Below are 13,390 nucleotides of genomic sequence, written 5' to 3' on the forward strand. Positions count from 1 at the left end.
GTGTGGAGAGGTAGAGGGAGTTGATCCAGTGTCTATTCAAAAGTAGCCTTTTCTGGTAAAAGGAGAGGCAAGGAATTGAAGATATAAGTGAAATTGATATCTTTAAAATCTGCTAGGAAGAATTCTTTTTGCCTGATGTGGGGCTCGATCCCAAGACGGGATCACGCCCTGAGCCGAAGGCAGTCGCTTAAGGACGGCACCACCCAGGCGCCCCCTGCTAGGAAGACTTCTGCAAGCAACTTTGGAAATAGATGACTTCAGAAATCTGTTTTACTTTTTTTTTAATTTTATGATTTCGTTACTGTTGATACTCCTCTGTATTTTTTACATCCTTTGTATGTTATGTGTTAAATCATTTATTACTTTTATTTCCCACCGTATTTGTTCTAAAGGTTTATTTCCATAGGGTCATAACTATAAATGAATAAATAGACTTTAAAATATAAAAGAGGGGCAAAAAGACTAAGTAGTCATAATAAATGATATGTTTATTAGTTCATTTATATAATTCTCACAAAGTCAAACAATTTCTGAATTTCTAACCTTTCTGTGTTACTCTGATATTTCTGCTACAACTTTAGACCTTGCCTTCTTCTATCATAAAGTCATTTATAATTTTCTGCCATGAAAAAAATAGTTACAAATAACACGAAAAAACAATAGAATAAAGACAGGCAGATCTTGAATCTGGAATATTATTGAGATGTGAGCTTCATAGCTTTTCTTTTAACTTTCTTCTTCTGATTTTTAGTGGATAGTCTTCTCACACAAGCATGAAGAGGACCTGGTGCAGTTATCAGTACCAACAGTGTGTGAATTCATATACACACATTTCCCCTGGAAATCCAGACTTGGCTTTGGCAAAACCCTGATAAATTAGAAAACACAAGTCATTGGCTATACCCACTCTGTTCAAACTAAATAGTATTATTTAAGAGCTACTATGTGAAATTCATTATGCCTAGTGCTGTCAAGAACTCAAGGCAGTAAAGACACTCTCCCTCTTGTGAATAAAGAACTCATGAATTTATAGAAGAGATGAATCTATAAACAATAAATAAGTTTCACAAAGCATGATAATTATTTACAAGTGGGAAAATATACACCAGTATAGAGAGAAAGAGAATGATCTGGCTGGAAATTATGGCAATAGTATGAAAGGACAAATGACCTGGGATATAACATCATGTTTAAGTACAGATTGGCATAATAGAAACCATTCAACTATGCATGCACAGCTGCAGTTGAAGGAGGGATATTTTGTTTATAAAAACATTATGTTAGATACCCAATATCAGTAATGAAATTTAGAATGCATATATGTACATACACGTGTGTGCGTCCATGTCTGTGTGTGTCTGTGTCTGTGTGCAATATGTCAGGACCCTTCCCTCTGCTCTGATGTGTTCTTCAATTTACAAAATCACCACTGACATGAATGCCATACAGCAGATGCTATCAAATACTCTGGTTGAATTTAGTCCTTGACTAAAGATCTAGAGCATTTTAGGTCATTGTCAGTAAAACCACTTTTCATCAACTCTACAGCATAGAGTTGTCAAGTATTGCCTGGAAAAAGGTAAAGCTTATCTACTCAATTATTAAACTCATAATACATTCGTTTTCAAAATGCCTTAGAAATTAGGGGAAAAAAAGGAATCTTGAACTGTGTAGGAAAAATAAATTGCCAAAATATCTTATACATTCTTCCATTCATTAATTCAACATACCGATTGAGTATTCTGTGTACCAAACATTGTACAAGGTTTCAAGTAGAGGAAAACATTCAAGTCACAAAATTCCAAAAAATAAAATGATCAACAATGTCATCCAATGTCATCCTGAGTCTGATTACTAAAATTATTAAGAAATGTTCTTATTGTCATAATGTTTATGACATTCCTCCTTTTCTAGAAGATTGATGAAATTTACTGTGATTGTGGGAATGTGATTAACTATTAAGAGATAGATCATGATCACATAAGAAACCTGATACAGGGGCACCTGGGTGGCTCAGTTGGTTGAGTGTCTGCCTTTGGCTTTGTTCATGATCCCGGGGTCCCAGGATCGAGCCCCATGTCGGGCTTCCTGCTTCTCCCTCTCCCTCTGCTCCCCCCATTCATGCTGTCTCTCTTGTTCTCTCACTCTCTCTCGCTCAAAATAAATAGATAAAATCTTCAAAAAGAAGAAACCTGATATAATAATATCAGAGTCTTCATACAAAACCCTGCATATTTAAGCCAATTTTGAGATAGAAATATTAAATCCCTTTATCTTTTATAACTGTTAATTTGAAAATGATATTTCTTATAAGACAAACTTATTTGGACACTTATAATGAAAATAAGCCAAAGATACATCTTTCCTTTCTGAATAATTTAAAATGAAAAAATGTGATTTCAAAGCCAATATGATATTTCATTTGGCAATGGAAGAAGAATTAAATTCATTTTAAAACCAGAAAAAGTAATAAATAAAATTATCAACCATGAAAACAAGCAGACTCATAATTTGACACAATGGTATAGGCACAGCTAAAAAAAATATTCAAGGTGTTTACACGTTGAAATACTTACAAAAACTGTGAAATATTTAAATGACATATTAAATGAGTTAAGTTATTTAAATATTAAAATTTTGGTATATGATAAATATGACATTAAATTCAGTGATGAGAAAATAACCAATCATTTAAACAGTACTCTAACAATTGATTACCTAATTGAAATATACATATTAGGGACAGATATAATCATAACTACATGTGAACACACATATACATGCTTCAACTTTGTCTATTGTATGTCAAAACAAATTTCAAATGGATAAAGACAATCTCAGTATACCTTAATGTTAACTCTTTGCTCACTTAATAAAAGCAAATAAACTTAAGGGCAAATCACTAAAGGAAAAAACTGGTAAGAATGTCTGAAAGAGAGGTTAGAAACAATATATAAGAAGCCATAGCAAAAAATAAAAAACTAAATAGGATAAAATGGTCGAAAGTATTATTATAGGTTATAGGAAAAATAGTCTCACTAACCATTAGAAGAATATAGTCTAAAAGAACAAAATAAAAATAATCAGCTATCAAAATTATCAAAACTTTGAAATTCTAAGTTTGCCACACAGTGATGAAACATATATATATATATATTTACTGTAGTTGTTTAAAGCAATGTTTCTGGATCACAATTGACCAATACGTGCTTAAAACCATAAAAAGGACTCAAATTCTGTGGCCAAAGAGTGACAATTTTGTACTTCTTCTAAGAACAACAGAGATGTCCCAAATTTTATATATAATAATATTCTCCACATTACATTTATCTAAAATTATAATTAATCACATCATCTAATAATAGAGGCATATTTACACCAATTATGAAATATCTAAATGGCTTTATGATTTATAAAATTGCTGACAGTAAAATATGAAGTAACAAAAGCAAGAAATAAAAATGTCCAAATTCTGTCCCTGGTAATCTTCTCTATTTCCTCAAGCTCTTTAAGCAAAAGATATTGAGAAGGGAATTAAGAATTGGGTTATATATTAGAAACTTACAGCTCAGAAGAAGGAGAGGAGCCATCCTCCCACTTCCATTCATTGTCCTCCTTCTTGTAAGACAGGCCAAGCCAAGTATGATTTCCTGTAACTAATTCCATGATATTCTGCATGGAACCAACACATACAAAACTATTAATACTAAAAGCACATTTAAGATGAAAAATATGGAATTTGTGTCAGGTGAGAAGTAAAGAATCATAAAAATAAAAATACTGCAGTCTATATATGTCTACTGATAAAGGAAACATCAAAAATGTATGTAGTTCTGTAGTGTCTGTGCTTTTCTCAAACCAGGAATTAAACACGAAGAAAAAGAAAAGATAGCTAATAGAAAATTGTATAATCAAGAGGACACTGCACATTAAAAATGAATTACTTTTCTTAACTCATTTTATCACTTATTCAACTCTGTGCCTATTCTTCTAGATTAACATATATTATTGAACAAAAATGAGAAAATTCCCAATTTGGGGGGATTGGGTCGAGATAGAAGTAAACATCATATATGCAAATAATATGTAAGAAAGTGACAAATTCTGGGGCGCTTGGGTGGCTCAGTCGTTAAGCGTCTGCCTACGGCTCAGGGGGTGATCCCAGCGTTATGGGATCGAGCCCCACATCAGGCTCCTCTGCTAGGAGCCTGCTTCTTCCCCTCCCACTCCCCCTGCTTGTGTTCCCTCTCTCGCTGGCTGTCTCTTTCTCTGTCAAGTAAATAAATAAAATCTTTAAAAAAAAAAAAGTGACAAATTCTATAAAAGAAATTAGAGCAAGGAATCACAATGAGATATCACTTCACACCTGTCAGAATGGCTAAAATCAACCACACAAGAAACAATACTTGTTGGTGAGGATGTGGAGGAAACAAACCCTCCTGAACTGTTGGTGGGAATGCAACTGGTGCAGTCCCTGTGGAAAACACTATGGAGGTTCCTCAAAAAGCTAAAAATAGACCTACACTATGATCAGTAACTGCACTACTGGGTATTTACCCAAAAAACACTAAAATGCTAATTTGAAAAGGTCTATGTATCCCTATTTTTATTGCAGCATTATTTACAATAGCCAAGATATGGGAGCAGCCCAAACGTCCATCAATAGATAAATGGATAAAGATGCGGGGTATATATATATATATATATATATATACACATACATACATATATATCTCCAATGGAATGTTACTCAGCCAAAAAAGAATAAAATCTTGTCATTTGCAACATGAAGGATCTACAGGGTGTAATGCTAAGTAAAATAAGCCAGTCAGAGAAAGACAAATACCATATGATTTCACTCACATGTGGAATTTAAGAAACAAAGCAAAAGAACAAAGAAAAAAAAAAAAGACAAACCAAAAACCTACTCTTAACTATGGAGAACAAACTGCTGGTTACCATAGAGGAGGGGAGGGAAGGGTCAATTAGGTGGTAGGGATTAAAGAGTACGTTTATCAAAAAATAATGATTTCATTAGTTTGGTCACTGAATTAAGTAGAATAAATTCATTTGGAAAAAAAAAGGGCGCACTTATGATGAGCACATATATAGAATTGTTGAATCACTATGTTGTACACCTGAAACTACTATAACACCGTATGTTAACTATACTCTGATTAAAATAATATAAGAAATAAAAGGCAAGGCAAGGAAAGGAAAAGACAAAAAATAGAGCAGGGTCAGAAGGACTAGGAGTACAGAGGAGGGCATCTGCAGGGGGTGGAATGTGGGCACTGACGCACAAGTTGCAATTTTAAATGGGGTTCTCAGGGCAGGTCTCATTGAGAAGGTGATAACTGAATGAATACATACTTGAAGGAGTGAAGTAGTTAGTCATGGCTATAGGAGAGGACATTGCATGCAGAGGAAACAGCAAATGCAATATTTCTACAGGGAAATAGAGTATTTCTGCAGGGAAATAGAATATTCCTTTCTCTGCTTTTTAAGGTGCAGGTGAACACTTCCTTTGACTGGTATGCATTACGTATTCATATCCCAGAAGCAAAGAATAAAATATAATCTCACCTTCAATCTACTCCCTCCTGTCTTTAAAAATGTAGCGTTCAAAGAGACACAAAGGTCAGAACAGCTTAACCAAGGAACCATTTCCATGGTTTGATGGTAGCAGTGGTCTTCGAACCGAACCCAGTGATTCAGAGAAGGTCCATGCTTGACACCTACGAAAGAAGATGTTTATAGCTCAGAGCCCACAGACCCTGGGAGCCCACAAACTAGGCCTTATTACTTCATACATGTCCCTTTTAAGGATCATTATTTTAAAAAAAGAATTATTATCAACTCAGAATTTTCTCAATTTCTTCCAAATTACCTAGTTTCTCCTTTAGTTCTCGTAAATCCTCAATGAGAGAATCCTTCTGGCTTTGGAGCCTCTCTAGGGTTTCTGCATAGGACAAGACAATAGATGAGAAAAACATTACATCAGATAATTTTTTAAACTATTTTAAGAGTCATAATAATGAAATTCTCAAGTGGCAAATATACAAGTAATTTTGGTTCAGTCCCCTTCTCTTCTGAATTAGTTTCATCTCTAGCTGAAATAATCAATTGCTTAGAAACCAGCCTTTTAAAATGCACAACATTGTGGTCATAGTCAGCAATACTGTATTATAAATGCAAAGTTGCTAAGAGACTAGATCTTAATTGTTCTCAACACAAAATTGAAATGATAATTATGCGATGATGATACAGTACTGTAGTAATCATATTGCAATATGTAAATGCATTAAAACAACAGGTCATACACCTCAAACTTACACAATGTTATACGTTAAGCACACTTCAATAAAAAAAGAAGAAAGAAAGAAACCTGACTTTTAACATAACCTATCACTAAAGGACTCTCAAATGGTTGATTCAATTATTCAATATACATTTGATACTTCACAGGAAACAAACTCACATTGTAATGCAAGGCCTTGGTAAAATATTTCTTTATCATAAACAGACTATTTTATATTATAATTAATTCACATAAAAGAAGCTTTATGATGACCAGTATTTTAAACTTTTCTTCTTAGGAGGCATTTAGAAACTATAAAAACACTATGATTTTTCAGATATTTAAGTTCTCCCATTCCCAGGCTCCCTGAATATCTTGCACATACCTCTACTTCACACCTGGACACTTTGATTTATTTTTGGTTTATCTGCTTTCTCCCGAGCCTCCTAAGGGCAGGGTTCATACTGATCACCAGCCTGGTGGCTGGCATTTAGTGCGCATTGAACAAATGTGAATGAGCTAATTAAAATAGGAGGCTATGTCTCATAAATGTGTTAGTTTCAGAAGATGACAGGAAAAACAGACAAGAATCCATCAAAACTGCCACACTGCAGTTTCTTGTTGTCAGAGAGCTCCTGTTACGTTATGCAACCAACCGTTGTGGGGCTGCGATAGGAACAACCTAACATTCTGTAAAGAGAGTTTGTTCTAGCTCTCACATTACCTTTATTTTGGTCAAGAACTTTTTGGATCCTAATTTCAGTTTCGTTTCGGGAAGACTCAATCTGTTCTTGAAGGATCTTCATCCTAATTGCTGATGTCTCGACAGTTTGAAAGTCTAAACAAGAATTCCCAATACGTATAAGCCACATGCTTAATTATGAAGCAGCAGTGTATTCAATTACAAAGTATCATTTTTTTTTTTTTTTTTTTAGTTCTCTACTTACTAAAGTTCTCCATAAATGTTTTCAAAAGCTGTAAAAAGTTATTTGGCCAAATACTCTTTCATTTATTCACTCTTATTTCTAAAGTCCATGCCTCAATCTAAAATATCAGCATAATTTCCTTGTAAGTTTGAATGCATGTTTCTATTAATAGAAAAATGGTCCAACTCAATTAAAACAGACAACAAAAAAGGCAAACATCATCTTGAATAAATCTTTTGGCATCATGACTGGTTGATCTAATGTGTAGAATTTCACTGCCTGATCAAAATTATAGTTTTGAGTATCAAACTAGTGTTATCAATCAAAGAGGAACATTTACTTTTAAATTACCAGTTGGGAATAATTTTAGTAGTAATAAGAACATTCTATTGATCGAATTTAGGCTGTTGGCGACATTGACAATTGGAACAAATTATAAAAGAAGTTACTTTCTGATTTCTAAATAAATACAGTTGTAAGTTTATTGAGCTTATTTCTTAGCAAGTTGTAATTTTCAAATAATAATCATAATAATTGTTATTATCAAGATCTCTACAGTAATTGCAATAATATTGCTTCCCTGGAAAAACTATTGCAGTTATTGAGAGTTCACAAGGTTAAATTCATTCATATACTAAAAAGTTGCGATAATTTCATGTCATTTTTTGCCTGTTCTTTTTTCAATGGCAACAACATGTTTGCCAAAAACATCCCTTAATTAATCAGACTTACACTGATAACCAAAGAATCCACACAACATCAAGAGCAGCAGGCTGAAGAGTCCCAGGATCACAGGAACAAGTCCTAACAGAGAAAAGGAAAAAGAAGCAGCTAAGAAAGAGAGTAAGTGATGATCAGAGATACTGGGAGCTCTGTTGTTTGAAAGATTAATGCCATTATTTTCTATTTCTTATTGCTCTTAAAATATCCCAAACTTTCTAATATTATCCAATGTGTGAATTATAAACTTTGAAGCTGAATGTGAAGAAAAAAAAAATCTTACTTAAAAGGGTGTGTCGAAATGAGTTAGCATAGCAAACCTGACTACCATCCTTTGAAAGGTCTGGTTGTAAGGTTGGCCTTCGGCATCTGGAAACCTAGATTTCAAGATGGTTCCACCACAGTTATTGATAAGAACGGTCCACTATTCTTGAACTGTTTGTGCACACTATGTAGTTTATGATGAACACCTACTTTCCTTCTGGAAGTCTGGAATTTTGTTGCATGTCAGCCAGAGGTTGCCTATGTAATCAGTCCCAATAAAGATCTTCAACACCAATTCTCTAATGTGTTTCCTGGGAGGGCAACATTTGACACACATTGTCACAACTTACTGGAGGAATTCGTGTGACCCATGCGACTGTACGTGGAAAAGACCCTTGGAAGCTTGAGCCTAGTCTCCACCATTCTTCACTCCAAGTACCTTTTCCCTTTGCTGTCTGTGCTTGGTATCCTTCCATTGTCATAAATCTTAGCTATAAGTGCATGTATCTATGTGAGTTCTCCCAGTCAATCATCAAACCTGAGCATGATCTTGGGGACTTCCACTACAGATGAAAATTTTACATACAGGTATTAAATATTCTTAAATACCAGGTATAAAATTTCAGTTCAGATTACCTTATCCTCACTAATATAACCAGATGGGGAAGTACTTAATTATTTTAAATCTCTGTTATTATTAAGATAGAATTCTTTATTTGAACTGCTGACTGGTGGTATATGCTTCTAAAGAATTACTTCAAATCTTATGGAATATTTTAACTGGATGATATTTGGTTTTAGGCCAAACATCACCTATAATTTCTTCAGTTTCACTACAATAATGTGTTGCATTGCTGCATTCTAGAAACCAAACTTTCAGCCATCATTGTTTATAGCCTTTTCTTGATACATTTATTTCCTTCTGAAATAAACATATAGAATCTAGTGTAAAAAATAAAAGTATTTATACTTCAGAAGAATTACACTTCTGAAATAACGTGAAATGCTGCCATCAAAGGGAAGGGTTATATTAATAACTAATGTCCAAATCATTTCTTTAACTTTCTGAATGATGTAATGGTGGTTATCAACCAGAGGCAATGTTGTCCCCAAGGACATTTGTAAATGTCTGGAGACATTCTTGGTGTCGTAACTGAAGCGTAAGTGCTACTGGTGTCTAGTAAGTAGAAGCCAGAGATGCTGCTAAACGTCTTCCAATCATGGGACCATCCTCCACAACAGTTATCTAGCCCAAAATGTCGGTGATGCTGAAGTTGAAAAATCCTGCTCTACTAAATATTTTGTTTTGATCAAAATGAGGCAATCATATAGTAGGGTTCTGCCTTTCTTGTCTTTTTACAAATTTGCTGAAATTTAAATCATGATCATGTTTAATTTTGAATTTTGATCATGTTTAAGTCTGTCAGTCTCATGTCAGGAAACATGTCTAAATTTGGACAAATGGCTTCTTTTATCTTTGAATATTTTCCTTAATGTATGAAATTTTCAAATGTCTTTGTGAGAAAATATGCTTTTGTTTTACTTCCATATACATTTTGGAAACTTTTTAATCCCTATATTTTCTCTAAATTGTAAAATTCCCAAATAGCAACAGTTAGAGAAAAGTAAAATCAGGTGAAGAAGTACCTTAAGATAACAAAGACAGAACATAAATGCATAAAATCTGGTACCATTCATCCTGGTGGGCTCAGAAATCGGGCTCTGTTCATCCTCTGCAGGAGGAGGAAGAGAAGGAGGAGGAGGAGGAAGGTCAGGAGATGGTTCCAAGTCTGCAATAGGTATTGTCTCTGTCTCCTCTGTGATTTCTTTTAGCATAAAAAAATACATAATTAATTTATAATCTTGTAAAGCAAATGAGATTAGAATTTATTTTAAGAGATTCATTATTATTTCAAAATTTGCTAAACAATTATTGTAGTAGACATTCAAACCACATTTCCATCCAACAGCCCACGCAGCTAAAACTATTTAAATGATTGATTACACTTTAGGTTGAGCCAGGAAACAGATCCTTATTTCTGTTAATTTTATTTAAAAGCATTCTTTCAGTATATCTGAAAAATACTGAAGAAAATATAAGAACTTATGCCCCTGTTATAGTCATAACCACCAGTGATGATAGACAAAGATAATTAAAATGTTATTTTCATTAAAATGGTATAGGATTTTGAATTAAAAAGAATACCTGGAGGCTGCTCAGAGTCTGTAGCATTGGACATTATGAAGCCTTCTAGATGATTTCTTATCCCAGCAGTGAAGAAGAGCCCACAAAGATGTTGGTAGGTGAATGAAGAGATTTGTTCTCTACTATCCTCCTAGAGTTGATGGAAAGTCTAGACCTAGTCTAAGTGGGGCAGCTACTTACAGTTGTATGAGACTAACTTACTTTGGTAAAAACCACAAAGGAAATGTGAAAATAACTGGATATATTTCTAACGGTATTGCAAAAATTTTTTTAAAAATGTTCCTTTTTAATTAAATTATGTAAAACAAACTTTTTAATAGCAACTGGCTTGTGCAGTAATAATCTGGAAAAGCCACTGTCATAAAAAATTGTAATTGATAATTCATAGTGAAAATTTTCATGAGAATTGAGGATGTATTGAGGAAGTCATAGGTATGTGGAACTAAGAGTCTAGACAACTAGAGTAATAAGGAAAGGAACAATACTGGAAATACCAGATACCTGTTAAAAGTAGATTTAAATGACAGCCTATAATAAATGGCTATTGAAGATATAGACCACATAATAAAATCTATAGATCTAGATATTAACAGTTTGGCTTAAGGTGTTTTGGTACCACCTCCCTCCACCAACTTTTTTTTCTTCAAGTAAAAACAAGTTCTACTTAAAGAAAAAACATTGGGTAGCCACCAACAATCTACTGCATGCTATTTATTAGCCTCCCATGGCTCAATATTTGTAGTGAGTAGAAATAGATATTGTACCTAAACAAAAATAGACATAAGATTCTTTCTCATCGTTGGGGTTATAACCTCATAGAAACGAATGTGTATTTAGGTCAGTCTGGTTGAAACCACACAAGATACCTTAGACATGGGCAGTTGTCATGTTTTCCACCCTTCTATGTCCAGTTCAGATTAGTCTTACAAGTAAATCCTAAAAATATATTGCACTTTATCTTTTAATATACGGAATACAAGGCTAAAGAGAATATTATAACATTACTGCTCACTCAAAGATCTCAGTAAATTTAGGGATGGAAAGAGCCGAGACTTAATAAAATAATATTGTACATTGACTTTTTGCCTATATTGTAATTCATTTTTATTTTGTTTACTTTCTGACTCTAAACTTAAAAATCTGACTGCATTGCATTGGTTAAGGATTCAGATAAGTATAAATGGGAGAAAGGAAAAATCATTGACCTCTAATGTTTTAATATCACTTATAACAAGCAAATATGAAAAAAAAATATCATACGGACATATATTCCATTCATGGAGGCCTTCATTGTATTAGAATGAAATAAACTTTTCATTGTACTGTACTGTACAATGTAGCCTTTTGATATGATTAATCACCTCTCCACTTGAGTAGTTATATATCCATGCATTTTAAAGAGAGCACACATTAAAGAATAAGCCAGAAGGAAGGTTCTACATATTTTGTTGTTTAGAAGCAAAAATCAAATTGCAGAGTAGGGGGCACTTGTATAGCATAAAAAAGGAAAAGTGGAAGGGAAATGAGGAAGTATAAAAGAAATAGAAGGAGAAGGGGGGAAGCAAGAAGAAATAATGTGTAAATATGTTTATTTAATTCATATGAACATTAAAAAATATTTACACTGGTGATCATAGGCAAGTGAGACTATAAGAGAGAGGAAAAAATTATTCATATTTGCTCCATTTTAAGCTTCACATTATATACATGTGTTACATTTATCATGTTTTTAAATAAGTTCTGTTTAAGATAGGGAAATAAAGAAGAGTCATTCAGCATAGAGAAAAAAATCATGCTGTAAACAAACTTTATCTTAGAGGATACCCATAACAGTATTATAACCAAGGACCAGAAATATCAGGAAAAAAGACTGGATTAAGAAGATGCGGTCTGTATATACAATGGAATATTACTCAGCTATCAAAAAGAATGATTTCACAACATTTGCAGCAACATGGACAGGACTGGAGGAGATAATGCTAAGCAAAATAAGTCAAGCAGAGAAAGACAATTATCATATGGTTTCACTCATTTATGGAACATAAGAAATAGGAAGATTGGTAGGAGAAGGAATGGAAGAATGAATGGAGGGTAAACAGAAGGGGGAATGAACCATGACAGACTATGGACTCTGGGAAACAAACTGAGGGCTTCAGAGGGGAGGGGGGTGGGGGACTGGGATAGGATGGTGATGGGTATTAAGGAGGGCACGTATTGCATGGTGCACTGGGTGTTATATGCAAGTAATGAATCATGGAACTTTACATCAAAAACGAGGGATGTACTGTATGGTGACTAACATAACGTAATAAAAAATTATTATTAAAAAAATGTGTCCATAAAAGAGGAATTGGTTAATTCCCTATTAATATAATGAAATACAATACACACACTATAATCATTATGTTGAAATCTACTTTAGGACATGGACAGATGTTCATGTAGAGAAATTGACTGGATAAAAAGACTTTTAGTCAAATTAAAAAGTGTCTCCATCACAGGGCAAAATATCAACAAATTGAAAAGACAAAGCATGCAATGGGAGAAAATAGCTACAAATCATAGATCAGATAATGGGCTAATATCCAAAATTTATAAACTACTCATACAACTGAATAACGAAATAACTAAATAATTTAATAAACACACAAGTAAGTAAATAAATAAGTAACTAACACAACTAAAATATGGACAGAGAAACTAAATAGATATTTTCCCAAAGAAGATATACAAATGGCCAACAGGTACATGGAATGGTTTTCAACATCACTAATCATTTGCAGATCAAAACCACAGTAATTCCTCACCCCAGTTTGAGGAACAATATGGAAGCTCCTCAAAAAAATTAGAAATAGAACTACCATGTGGTCTAGCAATCCCACTTCTGTGTATATATCCAGAGGAAATGAAAGCATGATCTCAGAGAGGTACCTGCACTCCCATGTTCATGCAGCATTATTAACAATAGGCAGG

General features: G+C 33.7%; 1 protein-coding gene across 1 annotated transcript; it reads right to left on the minus strand.

The window, feature by feature from the left end:
- Positions 1 to 597: 597 nt before the first annotated feature.
- Positions 598 to 10,451, minus strand: LOC123781615 (C-type lectin domain family 12 member B-like). The gene is made up of 8 exons (XM_087855409.1): positions 10,418 to 10,451; positions 9,903 to 10,037; positions 7,960 to 8,031; positions 7,026 to 7,139; positions 5,891 to 5,980; positions 5,587 to 5,738; positions 3,566 to 3,672; positions 598 to 868 (listed from the first exon to the last, which is right to left on the minus strand). Exons 1-8 carry the CDS (start codon positions 10,449 to 10,451, stop codon positions 748 to 750), a joined length of 825 nt encoding a protein of 274 aa, XP_087711535.1. The 3' UTR covers positions 598 to 747.
- Positions 10,452 to 13,390: the final 2,939 nt, after the last annotated feature.

The sequence above is a fragment of the Ursus americanus genome, chromosome 25 (assembly GCF_024610735.1).
Source record: "Ursus americanus isolate L20-20 chromosome 25, mUrsAme1.1.p, whole genome shotgun sequence".
NCBI lineage: Eukaryota > Metazoa > Chordata > Mammalia > Carnivora > Ursidae > Ursus > Ursus americanus.

Bases quoted from the DNA above. Each gene is read 5' to 3' on its own strand.
- LOC123781615 (XM_087855409.1), bottom strand. From the start codon at position 10,451: ATGTCCAATGCTACAGACTCTGAGCAGCCTCCAG. The intron at 8,032-9,902 runs GTACCAGATTTT...TTTCTCTGTTAG, and splicing joins TGAGCCCACCAGGATGAATG to GACTTGTTCCTGTGATCCTG. The intron at 3,673-5,586 runs GTGAGATTATAT...GGTTCCATGCAG, and splicing joins CAGGAGGGAGTAGATTGAAG to AATATCATGGAATTAGTTAC.